This window comes from Podarcis pityusensis (assembly GCF_964106645.2).
Source record: "Podarcis pityusensis genome assembly, chromosome: 14".
Lineage (NCBI taxonomy): Eukaryota > Metazoa > Chordata > Lepidosauria > Squamata > Lacertidae > Podarcis > Podarcis pityusensis.
This window is the reverse complement of record NC_138039.1, coordinates 48,631,057-48,651,510: the sequence shown is the minus strand read 5'-3', so window position 1 is coordinate 48,651,510 and position 20,454 is coordinate 48,631,057. Positions and strand designations below refer to the sequence as shown.

At 46.8% G+C, this 20,454-nt stretch overlaps 1 protein-coding gene across 1 annotated transcript in view; it reads left to right on the top strand.

Annotated features, from left to right (window-relative positions):
- Positions 1–2,487: 2,487 nt before the first annotated feature.
- MYO1E (myosin IE) overlaps positions 2,488–20,454 on the top strand; it is a 112,309-nt gene continuing 94,342 nt past the window's right edge. Inside the window, exon 1 of the mRNA XM_080980686.1 lies at positions 2,488–2,648. Within this exon, the coding sequence (XP_080836812.1) occupies positions 2,646–2,648 (3 nt within the window). The 5' untranslated portion in view covers positions 2,488–2,645. The remainder of the gene's footprint in view (positions 2,649–20,454) is intronic.

Sequence of the window (20,454 nt, the reverse complement as noted above, 5' to 3'; positions counted from 1 at the left end):
TAATTTGGAGTATGCAGAAAATGTGAAAATAAATATAAGGAACCACAGAAAGAGCAGGAAGGAAGTCAAGGTTCGAAATGTTAGAATTATAGTTGAACTATTGTTGTAATATAAATTAAAATTATAAAAAAAATTAAAAAACCTAACTCTGTGCCAAGTCACAACAACCTTTTAAACAGACAAAAGGCACTGCCAGTTACGGTACTTCTTATTTTGCAAAGAGTGCAGAGCTGATCCCCAGGGCTGCTCTCCTGCAGATGACTAACAAGGTCCTCTGATCCACTTTCCACATTGGACAGCAAGTGGCTGATTCTGGCTACTCCTGATCAGAGTCAGGATAAACCCCTGGCCCAGTGTTATGATGCTAAATTACCCTGATGTTTTCTCCATCAAGCCTCCCCAAACCTGGTTCCCTCCAGATGTTGCAACGGGACTCCAACTGTTGCAATTTGGATGGTGACAAAAAAGGAAACTCAGAGAATTCATCAGAAAACTCCCTGGGAAAATTGCTGGCTCGCTTAACACAGCATGGGAGTTAGAAAGGTCAAATAACCAAGGAGCATCTTTAAAAACTAGGCATGTGGGGGGGGGGGCACAAATCTTCAGGATGCCTCCCCCCTTTCCCATGACTTTACCTTCTACCATCAGGCACGTTATGCAAAACATCTTCCGAACCAGAAAGACCACAAAAGGCTTTCAAGACCACAAAAGAAGGATCACTGCTTTATGGGCTGCTAACTGATCCAACTGGCTTTCAACTGACCCAGGGATCCTTTTAAACAACTCACCTGGCCTCCTAGGAAACAAAACATTCTGCAGGATTCCCCAGCGGGTTGTGAGGTCAGAGCCTGGCCAAGGACTGGAGCCAGTGGGCTCTGGGCTCCAGGAACGCTCTCTCTGCCAGGCCCATGGCACCACTGGGCAACTTCAGGAAGCTGCCAAGTGTCTGGCCCAGCCCTGCATTTACCCCCAGGCAGAAGGCTCAGACAGCTGGATCTAGGCTCTCCTTAAGAGTTTCCCCAAATCCTCCCAGTTTTGCATCCCTCTGGATAATCAAGAAAATAAGGCAGGCCAGGACTGTGGTCCAGTTTCTGGCACCTCCTTAAAACTCACCTGTTTGCCCAGATGTTGTTGGCTGGCTAGTGGTCCATCATTTAGTCATGGTGTATTAGATCTTTAAAAAAAATTTTTTTTTGGGGGGGGGGGGCTTCATTGTATTATGGAGCCACCTTCTCTCTCTGCCTGTGTGCTCACCCACATTCGCCACCTCCAGGCATCTTTTTAAAACATGTTTGTGCACCTAGAGGCCTTTCTTGGTGCTTTTTTTAATTATTACATGAAAACTCCATCTTTTCTCCGAGGAACTCAAAGTGGTGTACAAGATGCAATGCCTCTCTCCAAATTATCCTCACAATCACCCTGTGAGGTAGGCTAGGCTGAGAGCCTGAAACCTGGTCCAAGGTCACCCAGGGGGCTTGATAGCCAAGAGGGGACTTGAACCCTGGACACCTGGGTCCTAGTCTGGTCTGGACACCGCAGTGTATTAACAACTTGGATGGGTTTAAAGGCGGATCAGACAATGAAGGAGAAGGCAAACAGTGACTACTAGCCATGGTTGCAAAGTTTTGCCTTCACAATCGCAATCAGTAACGCTTTGGAAGAGGTCCAAATTATTCAGGAGTGTTACCTATGGCAGAACCAATCAACAGTGTGGGGAAATACAGTGGTACCTCAGGTTACAGAGGCTTCAGGTTACAGACTCCGCTAACCCAGAAATAGTGTTTCAGGTTAAGAACTTTGCTTCAGGATGAGAACAGAAATCGTGCTCCGGCGGTGCAGGGGCAGCAGGAGGCCCCATTAGCTAAAGTTGTCTTCAGGTTAAGAACAGTTTTGGGTTAAGTACGGACCTCCAGAACGAATTAAGTACTTAACCCGAGGTACCACTGTATTTCAAGCGAGAGGGCTTTATATTAAGGAACACTTTTATTTGTGGCCGGGGAGGGGGGACTTTTCTATCACTCTGTAAGTTGTCTTAAAACTTTTAGCTTGGGGGGGGGGAGGTTCCTTTCCTTGCGCAACAGCACCTTCCTGGAAGCAATGCTGGCTTAGAAGATGGAGAGTGGGAGGACCTGGCCCCCCGCCTACCTCACAGGGTCGTTGTGAGGAAAACGTAACGAAACAATACCAGCCATCCAAAACCTGCCCCAAAGCAGCTCATCTGAGAGAGGGAGGGCAGGACTGTAATGCGCGGACTGGGCAGTAGGCTCCCGCCTAGCGCTCGTGGAGCGCGGAGCCGTCTCCCTCAGCGGAGCCGCCCGCCTGCCCGCGCTGGCTCCACGCCGGGCTCCCCCTCAGGAAAGGGCGCGCAGGCTGGGCGGGCCGGCGCCGGTTCGGCCTTGTATGGGAAACGAGGCGCGGCCGGCGGGCCCGCGGGAGGAGCCCGGAGGGGAGGCGCCGCCCAGCTCCACTCGCGCCGGCTCCAAAGTTCCCTCAGGACTCGGCGGCGGCTGGCTGTGTGATGGCGCGGGCGCCCCGCCGGCCTCCCCAGCGCCGCGCTCGGGCCGGAGCGCCTTGAGCCCAGCCTGCCAGTGAGCGAGACAGGAGCCGGAGCCGGAGCCGGAGCGCAGCCGGCCAGCCAGCGAGCCATGGTGAGTGAGGCGTCCCGAGAGCGCCGGCGCCGGCCTCCGTGGGCCTCGGCCGCGGGGTACCAGGGGCGCTCGGCTCGTAGCGCACGCGGCCTCTTCGCGCCGGAGCCGGGCGGAGGACCCGAGCCTCCCCTGCCGCCTTCGCCGCCCGGTTTGGCGGCCAAAGCGGAAAGTCGCGGGCGGTGAAGTTCGCTTGGTTCTGCAAGAGCGGGGAAGCTCTGTTTGTAGCCAGGGCGGAGGGAAAGCCAGAGAAATATAGGCATCACACGCCCACCGAATATATTCTTGTGTCTTTTGCACTTTGCAATTAACCCCCCCAAAAAACAACAACAACAACAACAACAACAACAACAACAACAACAACAACAACAACGGGGCAGTTAGTTATTCAGGAAAAAGCCTCCTCGGATTTGCGCACATTTGTTTTGTTTCTCTCCCTCTTGGTTGGAGTGGATTCTGGCCCATGGAAGCTTTTGTGCCGCGGTGTAGTTTTGTGTCTGTAACGTCATTGGCGTATATCGTGCTGTTCTGAGCTCCGCGAGCCGGAGTGAAGGTTGGACAGGCCCTTCTCGCGAGGAGCTGACCGTGTAAAATCAGACGGGGGCGAAGGAGCTGCTGGCTACCCCTCGGCGGTGGTGCACTTGGGCCAAGCTAAGCAGGGTTCTGTATGTATGGTTTCAAACTGGACGGAGGATCGCATGTTGAGATGGCAGGGGGTTGGACTAGATGATGCTTGGGGTCCCTTCCAACTACAGTGGTGCCCCGCAAGACGAATGCCTCGCAAGACGGAAAACCCGCTAGACGAAAGGGTTTTCCGTTTTTGAGTTGCTTCGCAGGACGAATTTCCCTATGGGCTTGCTTCGCAAGACGAAAATGTCTTGCGAGTCTTGAGATTTTTTTCCCGCTTCCCCCCCCCTTTATCTAAGCCGCTAAGCCTTTAATAGCCTTTTAGCAGCTAATCCGCTAAGCCTTTAAGCCTTTAATAGCCGCTAAACCGCTAATAGCGCTAATCCGTTAAGCCGCTAATAGGGTTGCTTCGCAAGACGAAAAAACCGCTAGACGAAGACACTCGCGGAACGGATTAATTTCGTCTTGCGAGGCACCACTGTATACAGTTCTATGATTGTCTCTTGAGAATCAGTGTCCGCCTTAGGAAGCAGGCCCTTGGTCTTGTGCTCTGGCTTTCCAACACTCACATCAGTTCCTGGCAGCATGGCCTGGGGCTGGAGTTAGCGCTGCTGTGCTGGCTGGGCTGAGGCAAGTTTAGTCCAACAACACCTTTTCTTCCTTGTGACCTGATCCATCATATACCCTCCAAAATTTCTCCAGTGAAAATAGGGACATCCCATTCCATAATGATAATTTTACTATTTATATCCCACACATCTTATTGGGTTGCCCCAGCACTCTGGGAAGCTTCCAACATATATTAAAAACATAAAACAGTTAATATTTATTTTAAAAAACTTCCATATACAGGGCAGGATTGCCTTCAGATGGCTCACAGGTTGGATAACTCTTTACTCCAATATTTCTCCAATGAAAATAGGGACATCCTGAGAAAAAGCGAGACATTCTGGGATCAAATCAGAAACAGGAACGGCTTCTCTAATTCAGGGACGTTCCTGGAAAATAGGGACACTTGGAGGGTTTGCCATCAGATTTATTTTGTTGACTCTGGTCAGTCCCCCCTGCAGCCTGGTGCCCTGGTTTGTGAAGACTGGACTAGGAATTGCTGGAGCTACTTTTGTGCTTTTTTTTAAGGAGGAGGGGTGTCAGTGTGTGGGAGGGTGCTGGGGAACATCTGCTCTGAATTTCCATGGGGGGTGGTTAGCCTGGCATGAGAAGGAAGCAGAGAGAAGCTTTACCACCCAAATTACTCATGCTACAACTTATTCAGCAGATGTGTGGGGCTCTGCTGCCATCCTCCTTCAATGCCTTGCTGGATCCTTGCCAGAAAGGAGATCCTTGTTCACATGCTGTGCTTTCTCGGTTTGCTTCTGCTTCGTTACTGCCTACCATGAGGATTTTGGCCATATGTAAGTGTCTCAGAATGGGAGAGATGCGTAAGATCCAGTCTTACTATGGAAAGTTCTCCTGCACAAGTTCCATTGTGCTGCAACTCTGATTCATTTCAATGGGGCTTGTGCAGGAGAATTTCCTGCAGGATTGCGTCTAGTGTTTCTGAGGGGCGGTGATGGAGAAGTGCCCCTTGGATTTCTCACCTCTTGGCATCAAAATGTTTGGGGCAGGGCCATGAGCTCCGGAACATGCTCTCCTGGCTCTTGGCTTCCTCTTTGGTGTTCTCTTGCATTACTTCTCTCTATCCTCTGCTCAATACTTCTGGAAGGATGTCCCCAAATTTTCTTTGGTTTTTGCAGTCTGACTCTGTTCTGGGTGTTCTGCTGATTTGCAAGGCTTTTTAAACTGTTGGGTCTTCCCAGCGACTTCTGGGTTTCTGATGACCACCCACTAGTGGAATGGATACCTCTGCCTGCCTTTTCATTGTCCTTTAGAAATTGATGATGGTGCCTTTTTCAGAGCTGTCCTTTCTATTTCCTCTCCTTTCTCTGAGCCAGTGGTTTGCTTGCAGCTTCTCCTCCTTATAGCACAAGGTGGGTGGAAAGGAGGAAGGAAGCACAATTCACTAGTTGGATGGGTTACCTAGAGAGCTCTTTGTTTACCACATGAAAGCAAAAGTCAGAGAGCCTGGAGGTGGAGCTGGCAGGATTCCTGCATATGTAAGAAGGTGCTTGGTGTCCTCAAGGCTCAAATGAATGCCTTTCTTGAATGCTGGGCGTTGGCATAGTTACAAGGTTAGCTGGACTGTCTTGGCTTGAGGTGGAGGGTGCATGACGTGAAGGCATAGAAGCTGTTCTGTCCATATGCTCATTCAGGAATTTGGTCCCCCCTCCTACCCTTTGCTGGCATATGAGGAAAAGTAAACACCTACCTCACAAGACCCGTTGAGTCTTCTAGGAGATCAAGAAGCCACTAAAGCCTGTCTGCCTTTTCAAAGCTGAAGCAAACACTTGTGACCGACCCAACTGAGCAAGGAAGTCAAGTGGTTGCTTGACTTGGATTTTAAGGGGTGAAGCAGCATGTTACCCAAGAGGTGCAGCCGACAATACTTTGCAGTGGATTCTGGGGTGCGGCTCCTGTTTTACACAGTGCAGCTGGTCTGAAAAAGGCACCTGACAATGTCTTTGAGGCTTCAAACAATGTCTCTTAGGCAGGGGTCAGCAACCTTTTTCAGCCGTGGGCCGGTCCATCGTCGCTCAGACCATGTGGTGGGCCGGACTATGTTTTGGAAAAAAATATGAACAAATTCCTAGGCCACACAAATGCCCCAGAGATGCATTTTAAATAAAAGGACACATTCTACTCATGTAAAAACATGCTGATTCCTGGACCATCTGCTGGCCAGATTGAGAAGGCGATTGGGCCACATCCAGCCCCTGGGCCTTAGGTTGCCTGCCCCTGTTCTTAGGCATCACATTTCTTACTAAAGCCCATCCCTCAAGTACAGTGCGTGGCCCGATGCCAAGTTAAGCCCACTGTGCCAGCAGATCACTAGAGGCTTGATGACCATCTTGTCATTGCTGGCTTCTGTGAAACAGTCAGGCCTGCCACCTGGGCCTCATTTGTTGGGCAGTAGTGGTGAGGTGGCAGTGTGTTTTGGAACTTAGGGACTTCTGTGGCCTTATGTAGGGGCAAAGCTAGGCTTTATTTCACATGGGTCAAAGACCCAGTTTGGCACCATGTGCATTTGCACACACATGCACAGACACAGGCTGGGAGCTTCAATGGTGCCCTTCTGGAAGCCTCACCCGGGACAAAAACACTGGCTAGCCCTCCTCTCCCCACTCCCCTACCCCCGTAGCTAGGGCTCTGCCTTACACAAAGGGTTATGTTTCAGTTCCCTCACCTATGCAGTGTAGATAGGAGCACTGGACTGCCTTGTCAGATGGTTGTAAGGACAGCCAGAACAATATATTTGCCATTCTTTTACTGTACTTGGGCTTCCCCCCAACTCTTTAAAAACTGGGGATTAGACAGATCAATGGCGGTGGAGATCTCTCCTCTTCACAGGCTAAATAGAGGCAGATGCTGGGGGCAAATAACGGGGGGGGGGGGGAGAGAAGACTCCTGAGTTGGTGCCCTGCTCATGGGATTCCCAGAGGCACCTGGTAGGAAACCAGGATGCTGGGAAAAGATGGAACTTTCTGTGCTGCTCCAGCAGATTCCTCTAATTGACTATGGCTGCCTGTTTTATCTGTTGAAGAGACTGGAAGCTTTTCTCTTGTTTTCTTTGGCCAGCCATCACTGGTGACTTTTTCCTAACCTTGAGGCTTGACTTAGGAGTGCTTTTGGAGTCTGCTCTGACACCATAATGATGCCCCGCACTAGTGTTTCCCAAAGTGTGGTAGGCATACCTCCAGGGGTATGTGAAAGGATTTCAAAGGATATAGGGCAGACTTTTATTTTTATTTTTTAAAATACCGCGTGTATAGTATTTGCTCTAGTCTGGATAAAATATTATTATTAAAAATGCCCCCCAAATGTCTTTGCCTGGGAAGGGGTAAGACTAAACTCTCAAAAGGGGTATGCAATTATTATAAGTTTTGGGAACATTGCCCTGCATGAACCTTCTCTCCTCACAAGGTGACCCATTGGGAATGCTTTGCACCCATGCCCCACGTGTGCTGCTTCTTGAGCCTTCAAGGATGGTTTAGCCCCCACACAGAGGCCAGTCGCTTGCTTTGAGAGTAAACAGCTTCCAGGTGGTTAGATTGTCAGACAAGCTTAACTTTTAGGTGTCTGCAGGAGGGCTGGTTTGAAAATAGTACTGTAGGCTGATAACCTCTATCTTTTTTAAACACTTGAAGACAGAGAGAACATGGTATTCTGAAAAAAAGAGAGAAAATACAACACATCTATTGCGAAAACTTGTAGACCCTTTTCTGATCCCTCCTTGCTTATGAGTTGAGTTGAGTTGATCCACCTGATGAGTTGATCCATCTGATGAGTTGATCCATCAGATTTCTTTTGCTTATCGAAGACAGCCATCTTTAATCTAGTGTCCTCCAGATGTTTTTGACCATGATTCCCATCACCTCCAGCCCAGGTTGTATGATGGTTGATGGGAAAATAGCTGTACTAGCTGGTCCAAAACATCTGGAGGGCACAACATTGGCACAGTTGACTTGTGGAGGCTTGTATTGGATTACTGTTTTAAAGCATACAGTCCTGTAATGGTGGTGTCTAATAGCTGAGTCAGTAATTAACCCTTATCCACCATGGCATGTGGTTGCTTCCACACCTCCAGCTGTCACATGCCCCCACCTCTGACTTGGTGGTGCCATGGGCAGGTGATGCAAGAGGCCAGTGGGGGTTTACAGGCCTCTGTGAAGCCATAGCCTCTGAACATAAGAAAAAAAGATGAATCTGCTGGATCAGGCCAATGGTCCATCTAGTCCAGGATTCTGTTCTCACTGTGGGAAGCCTGCAAGCTGCACATGAGTGCAACCACACTCTGCCCGCTTGCAATTCCCAGCAGCTAGTCATAGTGGCTAGTAGCCATTGGTAGCCTTGTCCTCTACATTCAACTCGCGAACAATTCGACTTGCGATCACGGCAAACCTGGAAGTAAATACTGGGTTTGCTGCGGTTTGTGCATGCGCAGAAGCAGCTTCTGCCATCTGCACATGCGCAGAATGACGCTGCCGCCGAATGCGTACGAGCAGAACGGCACTTCTACCAGCAACTCGGATCAACTCATGAACGGACCTCTGGAACGGATTCTGTATGTGAGAATAATCCGCCTGTCTGGATGGAGGGCTCCTTAGTTTGAGCCATGAAGCACAAGATGCTACCAGACTGCCCTGGGTGAGATGCTTGTGCTCCATCCTCCACTTGGATCAGTGTCCATGGCTGCTTCTCAGTCCACCTCAAGTCCCAATAGAGCCTGGATCTCGCTGGGCACACTGGTTACTGGTGTTTGTGGGATTTTACCAGCCCCACTAAACAAGCTCCTCTGAAGTCAGTAAGAGGCAAAGCCATGTTCAGGACACACAGGTGTGATTGCTTTTAGTTGTTTTGGCCCTGGGGCTGTTGGCAGGCAGGCAGGGGGGTCAGGTGGAAGCCTTGAATGCATCTTATTTCAACCATAGGACTGATAGAGAAAAATGTTGTGCTGCAGGTTAAACTGGTAATCCAGGTTGACCCAAGACATTTTGACACTTGAGGTAGAAAATCTGAATCTCTCACGCTTTCTTTTTCCTTTCCCTTGCTCCTAAATTAAGATTAGTACTGTGGGTTAAACCACAGAATCTAGGACTTGCTGATCAGAAGGTCGGCGGTTCGAATCCCTGCGACGGGGTGAGCTCCCGTTGCTCGGTCCCAGCTCCTGCCAACCTAGCAGTTCGAAAGCACGTCAAAGTGCAAGTAGATAAATAGGTAGCGCTCCGGCGGGAAGGTAAATGACGTTTCCGTGCGCTTCTCTGGTTTGCCAGAAGTGGCTTAGTCCTGCTGGCCACATGACCTGGAAGCTGTACGCCGGCTCCCTCGGCCAATAATGCAAAATGAGCGCCGCAACCCCACAGTCAGTCACGACTGGACCTAATGGTCAGGGGTCCCTTTACCTTTACCTTAGGCTTTAATTAATAACGTTATTATATGGGGGTGGGTTATAGGTTTATTTATTTTTTGTTCTTACTCGTCATGTATGCATTTTTATGTCGTTGACACTCTGTGATCTGTGGATTAAGGGCAGTATATACCTTTAGTAAATACATTTAATAACTTCCACAAGGTGTGTGTCTCTGCTTTGCACCCTGCTGTTTGATGGAGATGAGCGCCGCAACCCTAGAGTCAGTCACGACTGGACCTAATGGTCAGGGGTCCCTTTACCTTTACCTTTTTACTGCAAAATTTGTTATTGTGATTATGTCACTCTCAACCATGGGTAGGCAAACTAAGGCCCGGGGGCCAGATCTGGCCCAATCGCCTGGTGACATCAAGGGGAGCTTTCTGTTGTAGTTGCATCAACAGGCTCCTCCCACTGGTGGTTAACCCTTGTTAGACTCACCCCTTCCTGAGGGGGTGGAGTCATGCTCTGTTGTTTTATCCAATGCCTAAGCCAATACCTCTCACATGCTGTAATCAATAAAGTTGTGGCCTCTTTTAGCCCATTAACCTAATATACTGTGTCCATGTGTGTTTCTTATCCCTAAGCAGGTGGCGGGTCGTTGAATCACAAAGCCTCTCCTCCTTATAGAGGGGAGGAGTTGTGAGCAGGAGCCGTTTCCCATGTTGGCAGGGGGCGTTCCGGCCCCTGCCCAGCTGGCCTGACTACCGTGCCACAACCCAGGTAGCCAACCAATCAGGTGGAGGCTTGGGGGCGGGGTTTAGTCGCTCAAATGCGGCCGCGGCAGCACTTCCCTTTCATTCTGCTGCTGGTTTTCGTCGGATCACCCACCCACCCTCCCTTTTGTTCATTGCTTGGATGGTCCAGGAATCAGCGTGTTTTTACATGAGTAGAATGTGTCCTTTTATTTAAAATGCATCTCTGGGTTATTTGTGGGGCATAGGAATTCATTCACGCCCCCTCCAAATATAGTCCGGCCCCCCACAAGGTCTGAGGGACAGTGGACCGGCCCCCTGCTGAAAAGGTTTGTTGACCCCTGGTTTAGAGCCTATGTTTTCATAATAGCATGTGAAAGTGCTGCAGAGTGTGGCTGACCCCTGAACCATCCCTTCATAGATAGCTCAATGATGGAGCCTGCTTTGCATGGAAAATGTTTCCCGGTTCAGGAGGCTCTGGCATCTCCAGTTAGGGCTGGGTAAGACTCTTGTCTGAAATAGTAGAGAGCCTGACAAATATCTGAACTTCTGAAGACATTTTTTATTATTCTGTACCTAGATATTATTAATAAAAATAGGCCAAAAACATAGAATCAGAAGAACCTTTATTATCACCAGCCACTAGTCATAGCAATAAAATAAAATACAGTGTACTGAAAATAGAGGTAAAAACCTAACTTTACAAAATACATTCTGGAGGTTTACATCAATAATCAAATAATAGGTCTTATTCTAATTTTCCCAGCTAAAATTTTTACAGTTTTTGCTGTCACCTGATTACCTTGATTTGCTAGAAGAAAGGACACAGTAGCAATGGTTGGGCGACCTGGTATGGATAGTAGTAGAGGGGTAATAACCTCACTCCTCAAATCTTTATAAAGAGTGGAAGCCAGAAGCATGTGTCAATACTGTCATCTCCTCATGGACATAACTGTTTTTCCAGCGGATTTTTTTTAAAATTGACTTTCAAGTGCAGCTGAGGACAGTATATTTAATCTTGTGTAAGTCAAAGCGCATCTGTATTTTGGAATTGTTAAATTTTGCAAATAGGGTGCCAATGTATCAAAATGACAAGGTGGAAAATAATCATACCATGGACAAAATTTCCTTATCGTGGAGAAATTATTCTGTCACTAAATTATTTGCTTTACTGAAGCCCAGTGTTAATAACTGTTGTGGTGATAAAGCAGAAAAGTAAAGCTTTAGGTTGACAATTTTAGTCCAAGTGCTCTCATGACAATCTTGTTATACTAAGGGTAGTAGACTGGTGAGGTTTAAATTTAGCTGAAGCCAATAATTAAATGTCCTGCACCAAATCTGTAATTCAGCGGAGGGGAGATTAGCCTCCAAGCGCAATGAAGCATTTGGAACACAGAATGGAACAGAAAAAAATTGCCTTAGGAACTTCGACTGAACAGCTTCTGTAGATCCAAGGTGAGCGCCTGTCCAAATCTGAGCCCTATCTAATAAAGCATAGTGGATAGCCACTGCTGACATAAATTGGCCAATGGTTTGACTTGTAGGCTTCTTATTCTGATTCTGTATTGGTGATAGTTGCCTTGAGGAATTATACTCCAGGGGGCCAGATGTATTCATCTCCCAGTCTGCCACTGTGAAAAACACCCCCAAAATGAGACAATTACCTCTATTGGTAATCTTTTCCCACAATCTGTCAAATCTTCCAAAGTAGTTTTGTATGGCTAAAGAAATCTTGAGCTGATGGGTCTGGTGTAACATGTGGTTGAAGCAGATCTGGTCTGTGTGCAGCATATGAGATTGTTGGCACTGGTCCCGTTTTGCACTTCTGAAAAGTGCACTGGCCCACTCTGGTCCTAAACCAACCTAAAACTGGAAACCGACGATTCTCTTTTGGGCTGCTGTGTCTTCTCTAAGTGTTTGTGCTCTCATTGCATCCTGCACAGTGGTGCCCCAACACAGCAGTCTGAGTACCTCAGCACCACTTTTAATTTGCTGATGCCACAGATCTGTCCGTGTTTTTTATCCACTGCAATAGATCTTCCACCGCAGAATAAAATGTGAAGTGCTTGCTTTTCTTTTCCAACACAGTGCCCTTTCAGGGTGAAACCACCTGGCAAGCTAGCAGTTACCTGTGGAGTGGGATGATGATGATAATAATAATAATAATAATAATAATAATAATAATAATAATAATACTCTGCCCATCCGGCTGGGACTCCCCAGTCACTCTGAGTGGCTTACAACATATATAAAAACATAGTAAAAATCAAACATTAAAAATTTCTCGATACAGATACCTACAGGTGTCTTCTAAAAGTTATATACAGTACCTTGGTTCCCGAACAAATCGGTTCCTGAACGTCACAAACCCGGAAGTAAGTGTTCCGGTTTGTGAACTTTTTTGGAAGCTGAACATCCATTTAAGCTGTCAACATTGTTTCTGGGGCCAATCAGCCAATCAGAAGCCGTGCCTTGGTTTGTGAACATTTTGGAATTCGAATAGACTTCCAAAACAGATTGAGTTCAGGAACCAAGGTACCATTGTAGTTCTTTATCTTCTTGACATCTGAAAGGAGGGTGTTCCACAGGGCGCCACCACCAAGAAGGATGCAAGGAGGTTCCCTGGCAGAGCTGTTAAAGGCAGGAAGTGGAAAAGGAATCCACACACGGGGCAGATCAAGACAATGTATGGAGCCTTCCAATGCCAAGGGTTCAGCTCCACATTGTGCTTAATGCATACTGTGCAGCTCTGGCTCTTGTTTTTCATTAATTAATTGCAGGCATATCTCCCTCCAAATTACTGTCAGGAACACAGCACAGAGGGAGGGAGGAGAGATTTACCCCCTTCCCTCCCTAGTCACCACCCCATGCTAAAAAAACACACAAAAAAGCTGACCAACTGTGCAGCTACAAGGCTTAGAGAGAGAAAAATCCTGTTGGAAACAATGGGAATATTTCTAAGCCTGTGGAGGGGAAGTATAAACCTCCCATTTCTCTGTGTACTGTGATCCCAATTCCTGCCCCCTGTGCATGCAATTAATTGAAGAAAAACAGGAGACAGTTAGCAAAATGTGTAGTTAGCCCCAGAGGTGTTGTAATATTAGCTTTACAGCAGTGACTTGCAAATTGTGTTTTCAGTAGCCCTGGGCTACCTTGGGAGCTAATTGGTGGATTTTGAACTAGACCAGTGATGGCCAAACTTGGCCCTCCAGCTATTTTGGGACTACAACTCCCATCATCCCTAGCTAACAGGACCAGAGGTCAGGGATGATGGGAACTGTAGTCCCAAAACAGCTGGAGGGCCAAGTTTGGCTATCACTGAACTAGACAATCAGAATGGTAACGGTGGACATGTTTCTGCTGTACTTGAACTCATGTTTGCAGATGTTCCTGAGTTCAGACCCCACCATCCCCAGTAAAAATAAGAAAAATTGATTGTAGACCTGGGAAAAGCCTAGAGAGCTTCTACGAGTCAGATGAACAGGACTGGGCTAGATGGATACTGGTGTTTCTTATGGCAGCTGTATTGGATGTCTTAAGAGCTCCTCATGTCAATTGGACTGATGCCTCTTGCAGCTTTGACTCTGATGGTGGTTTCTGGCTGGCCATTTGTGAACTAGGTATATGGAATGTTCCAGGCTCCACGTCCAAGATGTAGCTGTTCCGCAGCAGATGGATTGATCAGTGAAAGGTTCCCCAGAGCCAGAAATTGTGAAAACATCTCCTTTGCAATACTGATCCTACAGAACCGTTGCATTAAAAAAAGCAAACCTTGATATGTTTGTGTGAAATACATCTGTTTCATAAAGCTGCAGTTCTGTGCACATAAATGTGTAGCCTGGTCTCTTCTTTTTAAAACTCTTGCCACACTGATCCTATCTCCTGCACACTTCCTGGGGTCTCACTTTTCGTAGTACACAAGATAAAACAGGGTCCCAGGAGCTACTGCTGCTGTCTCTTCTGACCCAGCTCTGCATTTGAAGCTTACAGGAGGAATCTCTGGATTGCCAGCTGGAAAGCTCTATGGAGTTTGGAATTGGATCCTGGGACCTATTTCTGACAATCCATCAGCAGAGCTTTGGGTTCCATGCCCCCTATAGACATGCAGGACAGTTAGGTTGGATCTTGCAGTCTTTGTGGAGTTAACTTGGCTGGGGCTGTTTGGGTGGGTGGATTGCTCAGCACTGAGACTCCCTTTGCAAATGAAGCATGAATTACTGCTCAACAGTACATTGGAAGCTTCATGTAAATAAGCTTGCATAAGGGTCTTTTCTTTCTCTCCCCCCACCCCCCGATCATGGTGGGTGCCAAGCCACAGCCACAAATGCCTTTGCTGTGCTACAGTTATGAAACTGATGCCCTTAAATGCAAGTCTGTGAACTTTGCCCCTTTAATGCCTTGATGTCTGGATCAGGTGGGGTGTTGTATAAACATATTCAACTTTAGCTCATTTCCTTTTAGGTCAGAGGCCAAACTAGATGATGTAATTAGCAAAGTGTGGAGTGATTATTTAATGTATAAATTGCAGGCTCAGAGAACCCAACATGGATCAGAACTCTGGTGGGGTGGGGGATTTAACTATCTGTCCACACAGTGGTCCTGATCTGGATTGGGGGTCCCTGCGCCTGCTGTTTGCATGAAGAAGAAAGCTCCCCTTGGCACCAATGGGATTTTCCCTCCCTAGTTCAAATCACAGGTGCAGTGGAAAAAGGTTAATGTCCCTTACCTTCATGGAGCACAATCTATAACAGTCCCTTTGCATCTGTTTCCAAACTTGCAGCATTTACTATTGAGGTATCAAGCACTTGCAGCCCACTGCATTTAAGCAACAATTTTTTGAATACTTTCTGGTGGTGTAGTGGTTAGAAAGTTGAACTAGGACCTGGGAGACTAGGGTTCAAATCCCCACTCAGCCATGAAGCTCACTGGGTGATCTTGGGCCAGTCATTGTACCTCAGCCTTAACTACGTCACAGGATTGTTTGGGGGATTAAATTAGAGGGGGAGAATCATGTACGCCAGCTTGAGCCCTTTGGGAGAAAAAGATGGGATATAAATGCATTAAACAAATAAATAATGTTCAGATTCTAGTATAATATAGTGGTACCTCAAGTTCCAAATGCCTCTGGTTCCAAACGCTTCAGGTTACAAACTCTGCTAACCTGGAAGTGTTACCTAGAGTTGAGAACTTTGCCCCAGGATGAGAACGGAAATGGTGTGCCGGCAGTGCAGCGGCAGCGAGAGGCCCCATTAGCAAAAGCATGCCTCTAGTTAAGAACAGTTTCAGGTTAAGAACGGACCTCCGGAACGAATTAAGTTCGTAACTAGAGGTACCGCTGTAATCTCCTACAGTAACTTTTCTAGCAGAAACTCTTTGACATTCCAGGGTTGCAGCCTCTTCAGTGCAGTGTCCATGTAACACACATTTTAGAGCATGGGTAGGCAAACTAAGGCCTGGGGGCCAGATCTGGCCCAATTGCCTTCTAAATCCAGCCTGCGGACGGTCCAGGAATCAGTGTGTTTTTACATGAGTAGAATGTGTGCTTTTATTTAAAATGCATCTCTGGGTTATTTGTGGGGCATAGGAATTTGTTCATTCCCCCCCCCCCCAAAAAATATATATAGTCTGGCCCCCCACAATGTCTGAGGGACCGTGGACTGGCCCCCTGCTGAAAAGGTTTGTTGACCCCTGGTTTAGAGCCTATGTTTTCATAATAGCATGTGAAAGTGCTGCAGAGTGTGGCTCTTGGGAGAGCACTATGCCTGTGTGCATATGTACACATCGTAAAGGGTTTTCTCATCTCTCTGCCATCCATTTTGGTACCTATTAATGCTTCCTTTGTCAGGGTTACCTTTTCAGATGTTGTTTCTCTTGCCTTATTGATTTTGATGACAGGTGTGACATTTCAGCAACTCAGCTGTGGCAGCTCATGAAGGTTAGACTGCCTTTCTGGAAACAGAGGAATATTCTTTGTTTGTCAGCCACTGAATAGTTTAGGAAGGCAACAATTTAGGCTATGCTGGGGACACCATTCCCACCCTCGGAGAGCTGTGTTGTGGACATTGCAGTTACTGAGCAAACATGGACACTTCAGGCCTTGATGTCCACAGAAGTTCATCCCAAGAATGCAAGGGGAGAACGCTTCCTGCAGCCAATCATAAGCCGCGCTTTGATTTCTGAATGTTTTGGAAGTTGAATGGACATCCGGAATGGATTCTGTTTGACTTCCAAGGTATGACTGTACACCTGTTTGGAAGCCACTGCAACCCGATGTTTATTTTCCCAGAGACTCCAGAAAGTTCTTCCTGCAGCACATAGCTAAACTTTGGAACTCACTCCCACTGGATGCAGTGATGGCCAGCAACTTGGAGGGCTTTAAAAGAGGATTAGACATTCATGGAGGAGAAGACCATGAGTGACTACTAGCGATTATAGCTATGCTCTGCCCCCATAGTTGAAGGCCATAATGCATCTGAATACCTAGTTGCTGAAAGCCATGGGACGGGAGAGTGTTCTTGAGCTCTGGTCCTGCATGCTGGTTTCCCAGAGGCATCTGGTTGGCCAGTATGAGAAGGGGCTCTTCCCCTGCTATTCTTATTTGTCTGCAGTCCATCAATCAAAGTGGGACAACTTGTACTGCTTTTTTTAATCTGAGGCTTCATGTCAACTTTTAATTTAGATGATCCAAGAATGCAGGTGGCTGAACAGTTAAATGCTTCCTATTACATACCTGCTTGAATGTGGTGCTATGCTGGCCACAGTCTTAAAACCACAGAATTGTAAATGCAATAAGATGAGTTTGAATGTTGGTGGCTTTGTGGTTGTAGGCTTTGGTTAAAACCCTGAATGCAGAGCTTTGGTTTGCAGTCCCCAGAGACTTAGTCCCCAGAGACACATACCTATGGGGAAGATCACAACCGATAGGGGCACCACCACTCTCCTTCTTTCCATGGACTAATCCTTAACTTTATCCTCTCCTCCAATAAAGTCATCTTGTTAAAATAAAACTAGAGTATCTTTTTGCTGTAGAAATATCTTCAAGACCCTGTAAGCATTGATGTGTAAGTAAATGGAAAATAGGAAGGGCAGAGAAGGGGCACCTAATCCTTTTCCCTTTGGTATTCTATAGATATATTTGCTCCAATTGTCCTGGAAGTTACTTCACTTTCCTCTGCATACCATGGAGGTTTCAAATGCTGTGTAGAGGTGGGTATGAAGGAAGCAGCTGGAATGGTAATTGGTAGAAGAAAAGTAGGCAGTCTTTCCTCTCCACCCCCACTCTGTTCCTGGATTGCATCTACTGTATGTTCAATGGTAGTTTTCCTTAAGGGTGCCTAACTTTTCCCTTTGCCTTGCATAAGGTAATCTATGCACATAACTGTCTTGGAACCATGGTGGAAATATAGCCCAGTGCACACAGACGGAGATTTCTAGTGAGGGGTAAAAGGAGAAAAAAGTGATTTGTGTATGCAGCAATAACTGGAGTTTAACTAAAGAGTGTTGACAGATTGTATTATCCATTTGATGTGTCTTCATGGGAGAGAAGATTGCACCTCACCGATGCAGCTTGTTTCTCCCTCTGTCAGTATGAGGGCAGAGTGGGATGGTGGCTTCACTCAGTGGTATATTGCTGGTGGAACCGCCACTGCTCCTGGGTCCCTTTGCTACCAACGCCAGCTGGAGGGAGCCAAGAGTGGTGGTGGTTTCACCTGTGATATACTGCAGAGTGAAGCTGTCATTGCGGTCTGCCCCTCATCCCAGTCCTGGGTGATGTATCAATACATCATCCAGGTCTATTTAGTGTAAAAGGCAGCCTGCATGAATGTTGTTTTCTTGTTTTCTGTGGGAAGCTATGTGGCTACATTTCATAAAGCTGCAGTTCTGTGCACATAAATGTGTAGCCTGGTCTCTTCTTTTTAAAACTCTTGCCACACTGATCCTATCTCCTGCACACTCCCTGGGGTCTCACCTTTCGTAGTACACAAGATAAAACAGGGTCCCAGGAGCTACCGCTGCTGTCTCTTCTGATCCAGCTCTGCATTTGAAGCTTACAGGAGGAAAGAGATGTATGGCAGAATCCTAATAAATTAAAAAGCTGGTTGTTCCTATTGGGTAATCAGCAAGAATAAAAACCTCACTCCAAATAAGTACCGTATATAACTAATTAATCTCTTTAAGCCAGGGGATGAAACTTGGGCACAGGAGGACTAAATAATAATAATAAAAAATACTACTACAAAATTTTAGCTGTTTTCTACTCAGCCTTCACCAATACTTTATCAAGCCCCGACCAAGCCTTCACCTACGTCTTGAATGTGCAAGTTAGCAGGACCAGATACTGCAAAATTTTGCTAAGATGTACCACCTCAGGTTACAAGTAAGGAATAGCATATTTGAATACTTTCTCATATAAAAAGCATTTTGTATATAGAACACTTGCAAGTTAGGGACACAAATTATTCAGTTGCAGTGGAGCAATGGAGACAAATTTTTCCTACTGTGGGGATAGGCAATTTGTGGTAATATCACAAATTTTGTGGTCTGTTTTTTAGTATACCTAAAATCCTTTGCTTATTAGGGGCTATCCCACGTTTTCTTCAAAAAATTGCTTTGCACAGGTAGCTATCATAGAGTTATCTAAATTTTCAAATGTAGGGGGTCTGTGGCTTGACTTTTGAAAAATAGGGGGTCCTCAGTAAATAGCCAATTGGAAACCACTGCCCTAGAGATCTGATGTGGGAGCAGTGGACTTTGGTGGTCTCTTTGAGCACTTGAGCTATGTGTCTCCCTCTACGTTCAACGTGTGTGTGTGTGTGTGTGTGTGTGTGTGTGTGTGTGTAAATCAAGTCACATGTTTCACTAAGCCTCTAGTGACTTCCTTCCAAAGGGATCCTGACCTCAGAGAAGTCAGATGAGTACAACAATATTGATTGCATTTTAAAATGCTTGGCTATCATGGTATACAGTGGTACCTCTGGTTACATACGCTTCAGGTTACATACGCTTCAGGTTACAGACTCCGCTAATCCAGAAATAGTACCTTGGGTTAAGAACATTGCTTCAGGATGAGAATATAAATTTTGCTCTGGCAGCGTGGAAGCAGCAGGAGGCCCCATTAGCTAAAGTGGTGCTTCAGGTTAAGAACAGTTTCAGGTTGAGTACGGACCTCCGGAATGAATTTAAGTACTTAACCCGAGGTACCACTGTATGACAAAGCAGACTCTTCAGCCCTTCATCCTCACTTCCTGTCTACAAAGTTATATCTTGTTAGCACAGGGGTAAGGAACCTCTGGGCCTTCAGGTGCTGCTGAACGCAGCTCCCACTACCTGTGGCCAGTGACCATGCTTGCTGGGGCTGATGGGAGCTGTAGTTCAGCAACATCTGGAGGGCCAAAGGTTCTTCATCCCAATGTGAACAGTTTCTCTAACTCCATTAAACCAGGGACCTGAACTTCTTGGTCTGCTTGTATTATTTTTTGGCAGCCTCAGCAATTGAGAACGACTGTGAGGCATTGCTGCTCCACTTTGTTCCACCTCTGTCAAATTAGAGCCAGAGGCTTAATTTCTAGCAGATTCTGTTGTGTTGGCTCGTGGTGGAGAGCTTACCGTCGACCTACATTGATGTGTTTCTTTAACCTAGTTTTTGCAGACAGAATTGGCTGAATCAAAGGGGAAAAAAACCCAGTCCTTGTTCCTCCAGAAGTTAATTTGGAACTTAGATCAGCCACCTTCTTCCTCAGCTATGAGACGTTTTGGCACCCCAGGCATTGGCCTGAGAGGCCTCCTTGCAACTGGCTGCGAGCATCTCCACACAGGAAGCCAGAGGCGGCTCTCAGAGCCCTCTTGCACTCGTCAGCTGAATCACCTGGTTTGCTGAGCCCAACATCTATAAATTGTTTGCTGCTGTCACCCTTGTGACTAATCTGTCTGTCTGAGGCTGGTTGCCGTCTGGAGGCTGCAGCCTTGATTTATGGCTCTTACAAAGCAGGGCCTCAGTTTTGGCAAATGCTTTGTTGCACTTGGGTGGAGTTGCAGCCTCAGTAGTGCTAAAAGAGGCGGGGGAACTCTTTAGAAAATGAGTGGTATGTGCTAGCATGAGAGAGCAAGAGAGCTCTTTTTATTGAGTGACATCTGTTGTCATGTAAAAGATTCTGGTTGTTGAGCTGTACCAGGCTTGGGAATAAATTTACAAGCGCTACTAGCACACCTAACTTTTTATTTGCTTGCCTGTTCACAGGTCACAGTCCAGTGATTTAATAGCAGAAAACCTTACCTTTTTGGTGCAAACTTTTAAGTTTGGCCCTTATATTTTTATTTAACAGATGGTTGAGATGTTGCTACCTTAAATTTTATACAGTGGTACCTCGCAAGACGAATGCCTCGCAAGACAAAAAACTCGCTAGACGAAAGTGTTTTTTGTTTTTTGAGCTGCTTCGCAAGACGATTTTCCCTATGGGCTTGCTTC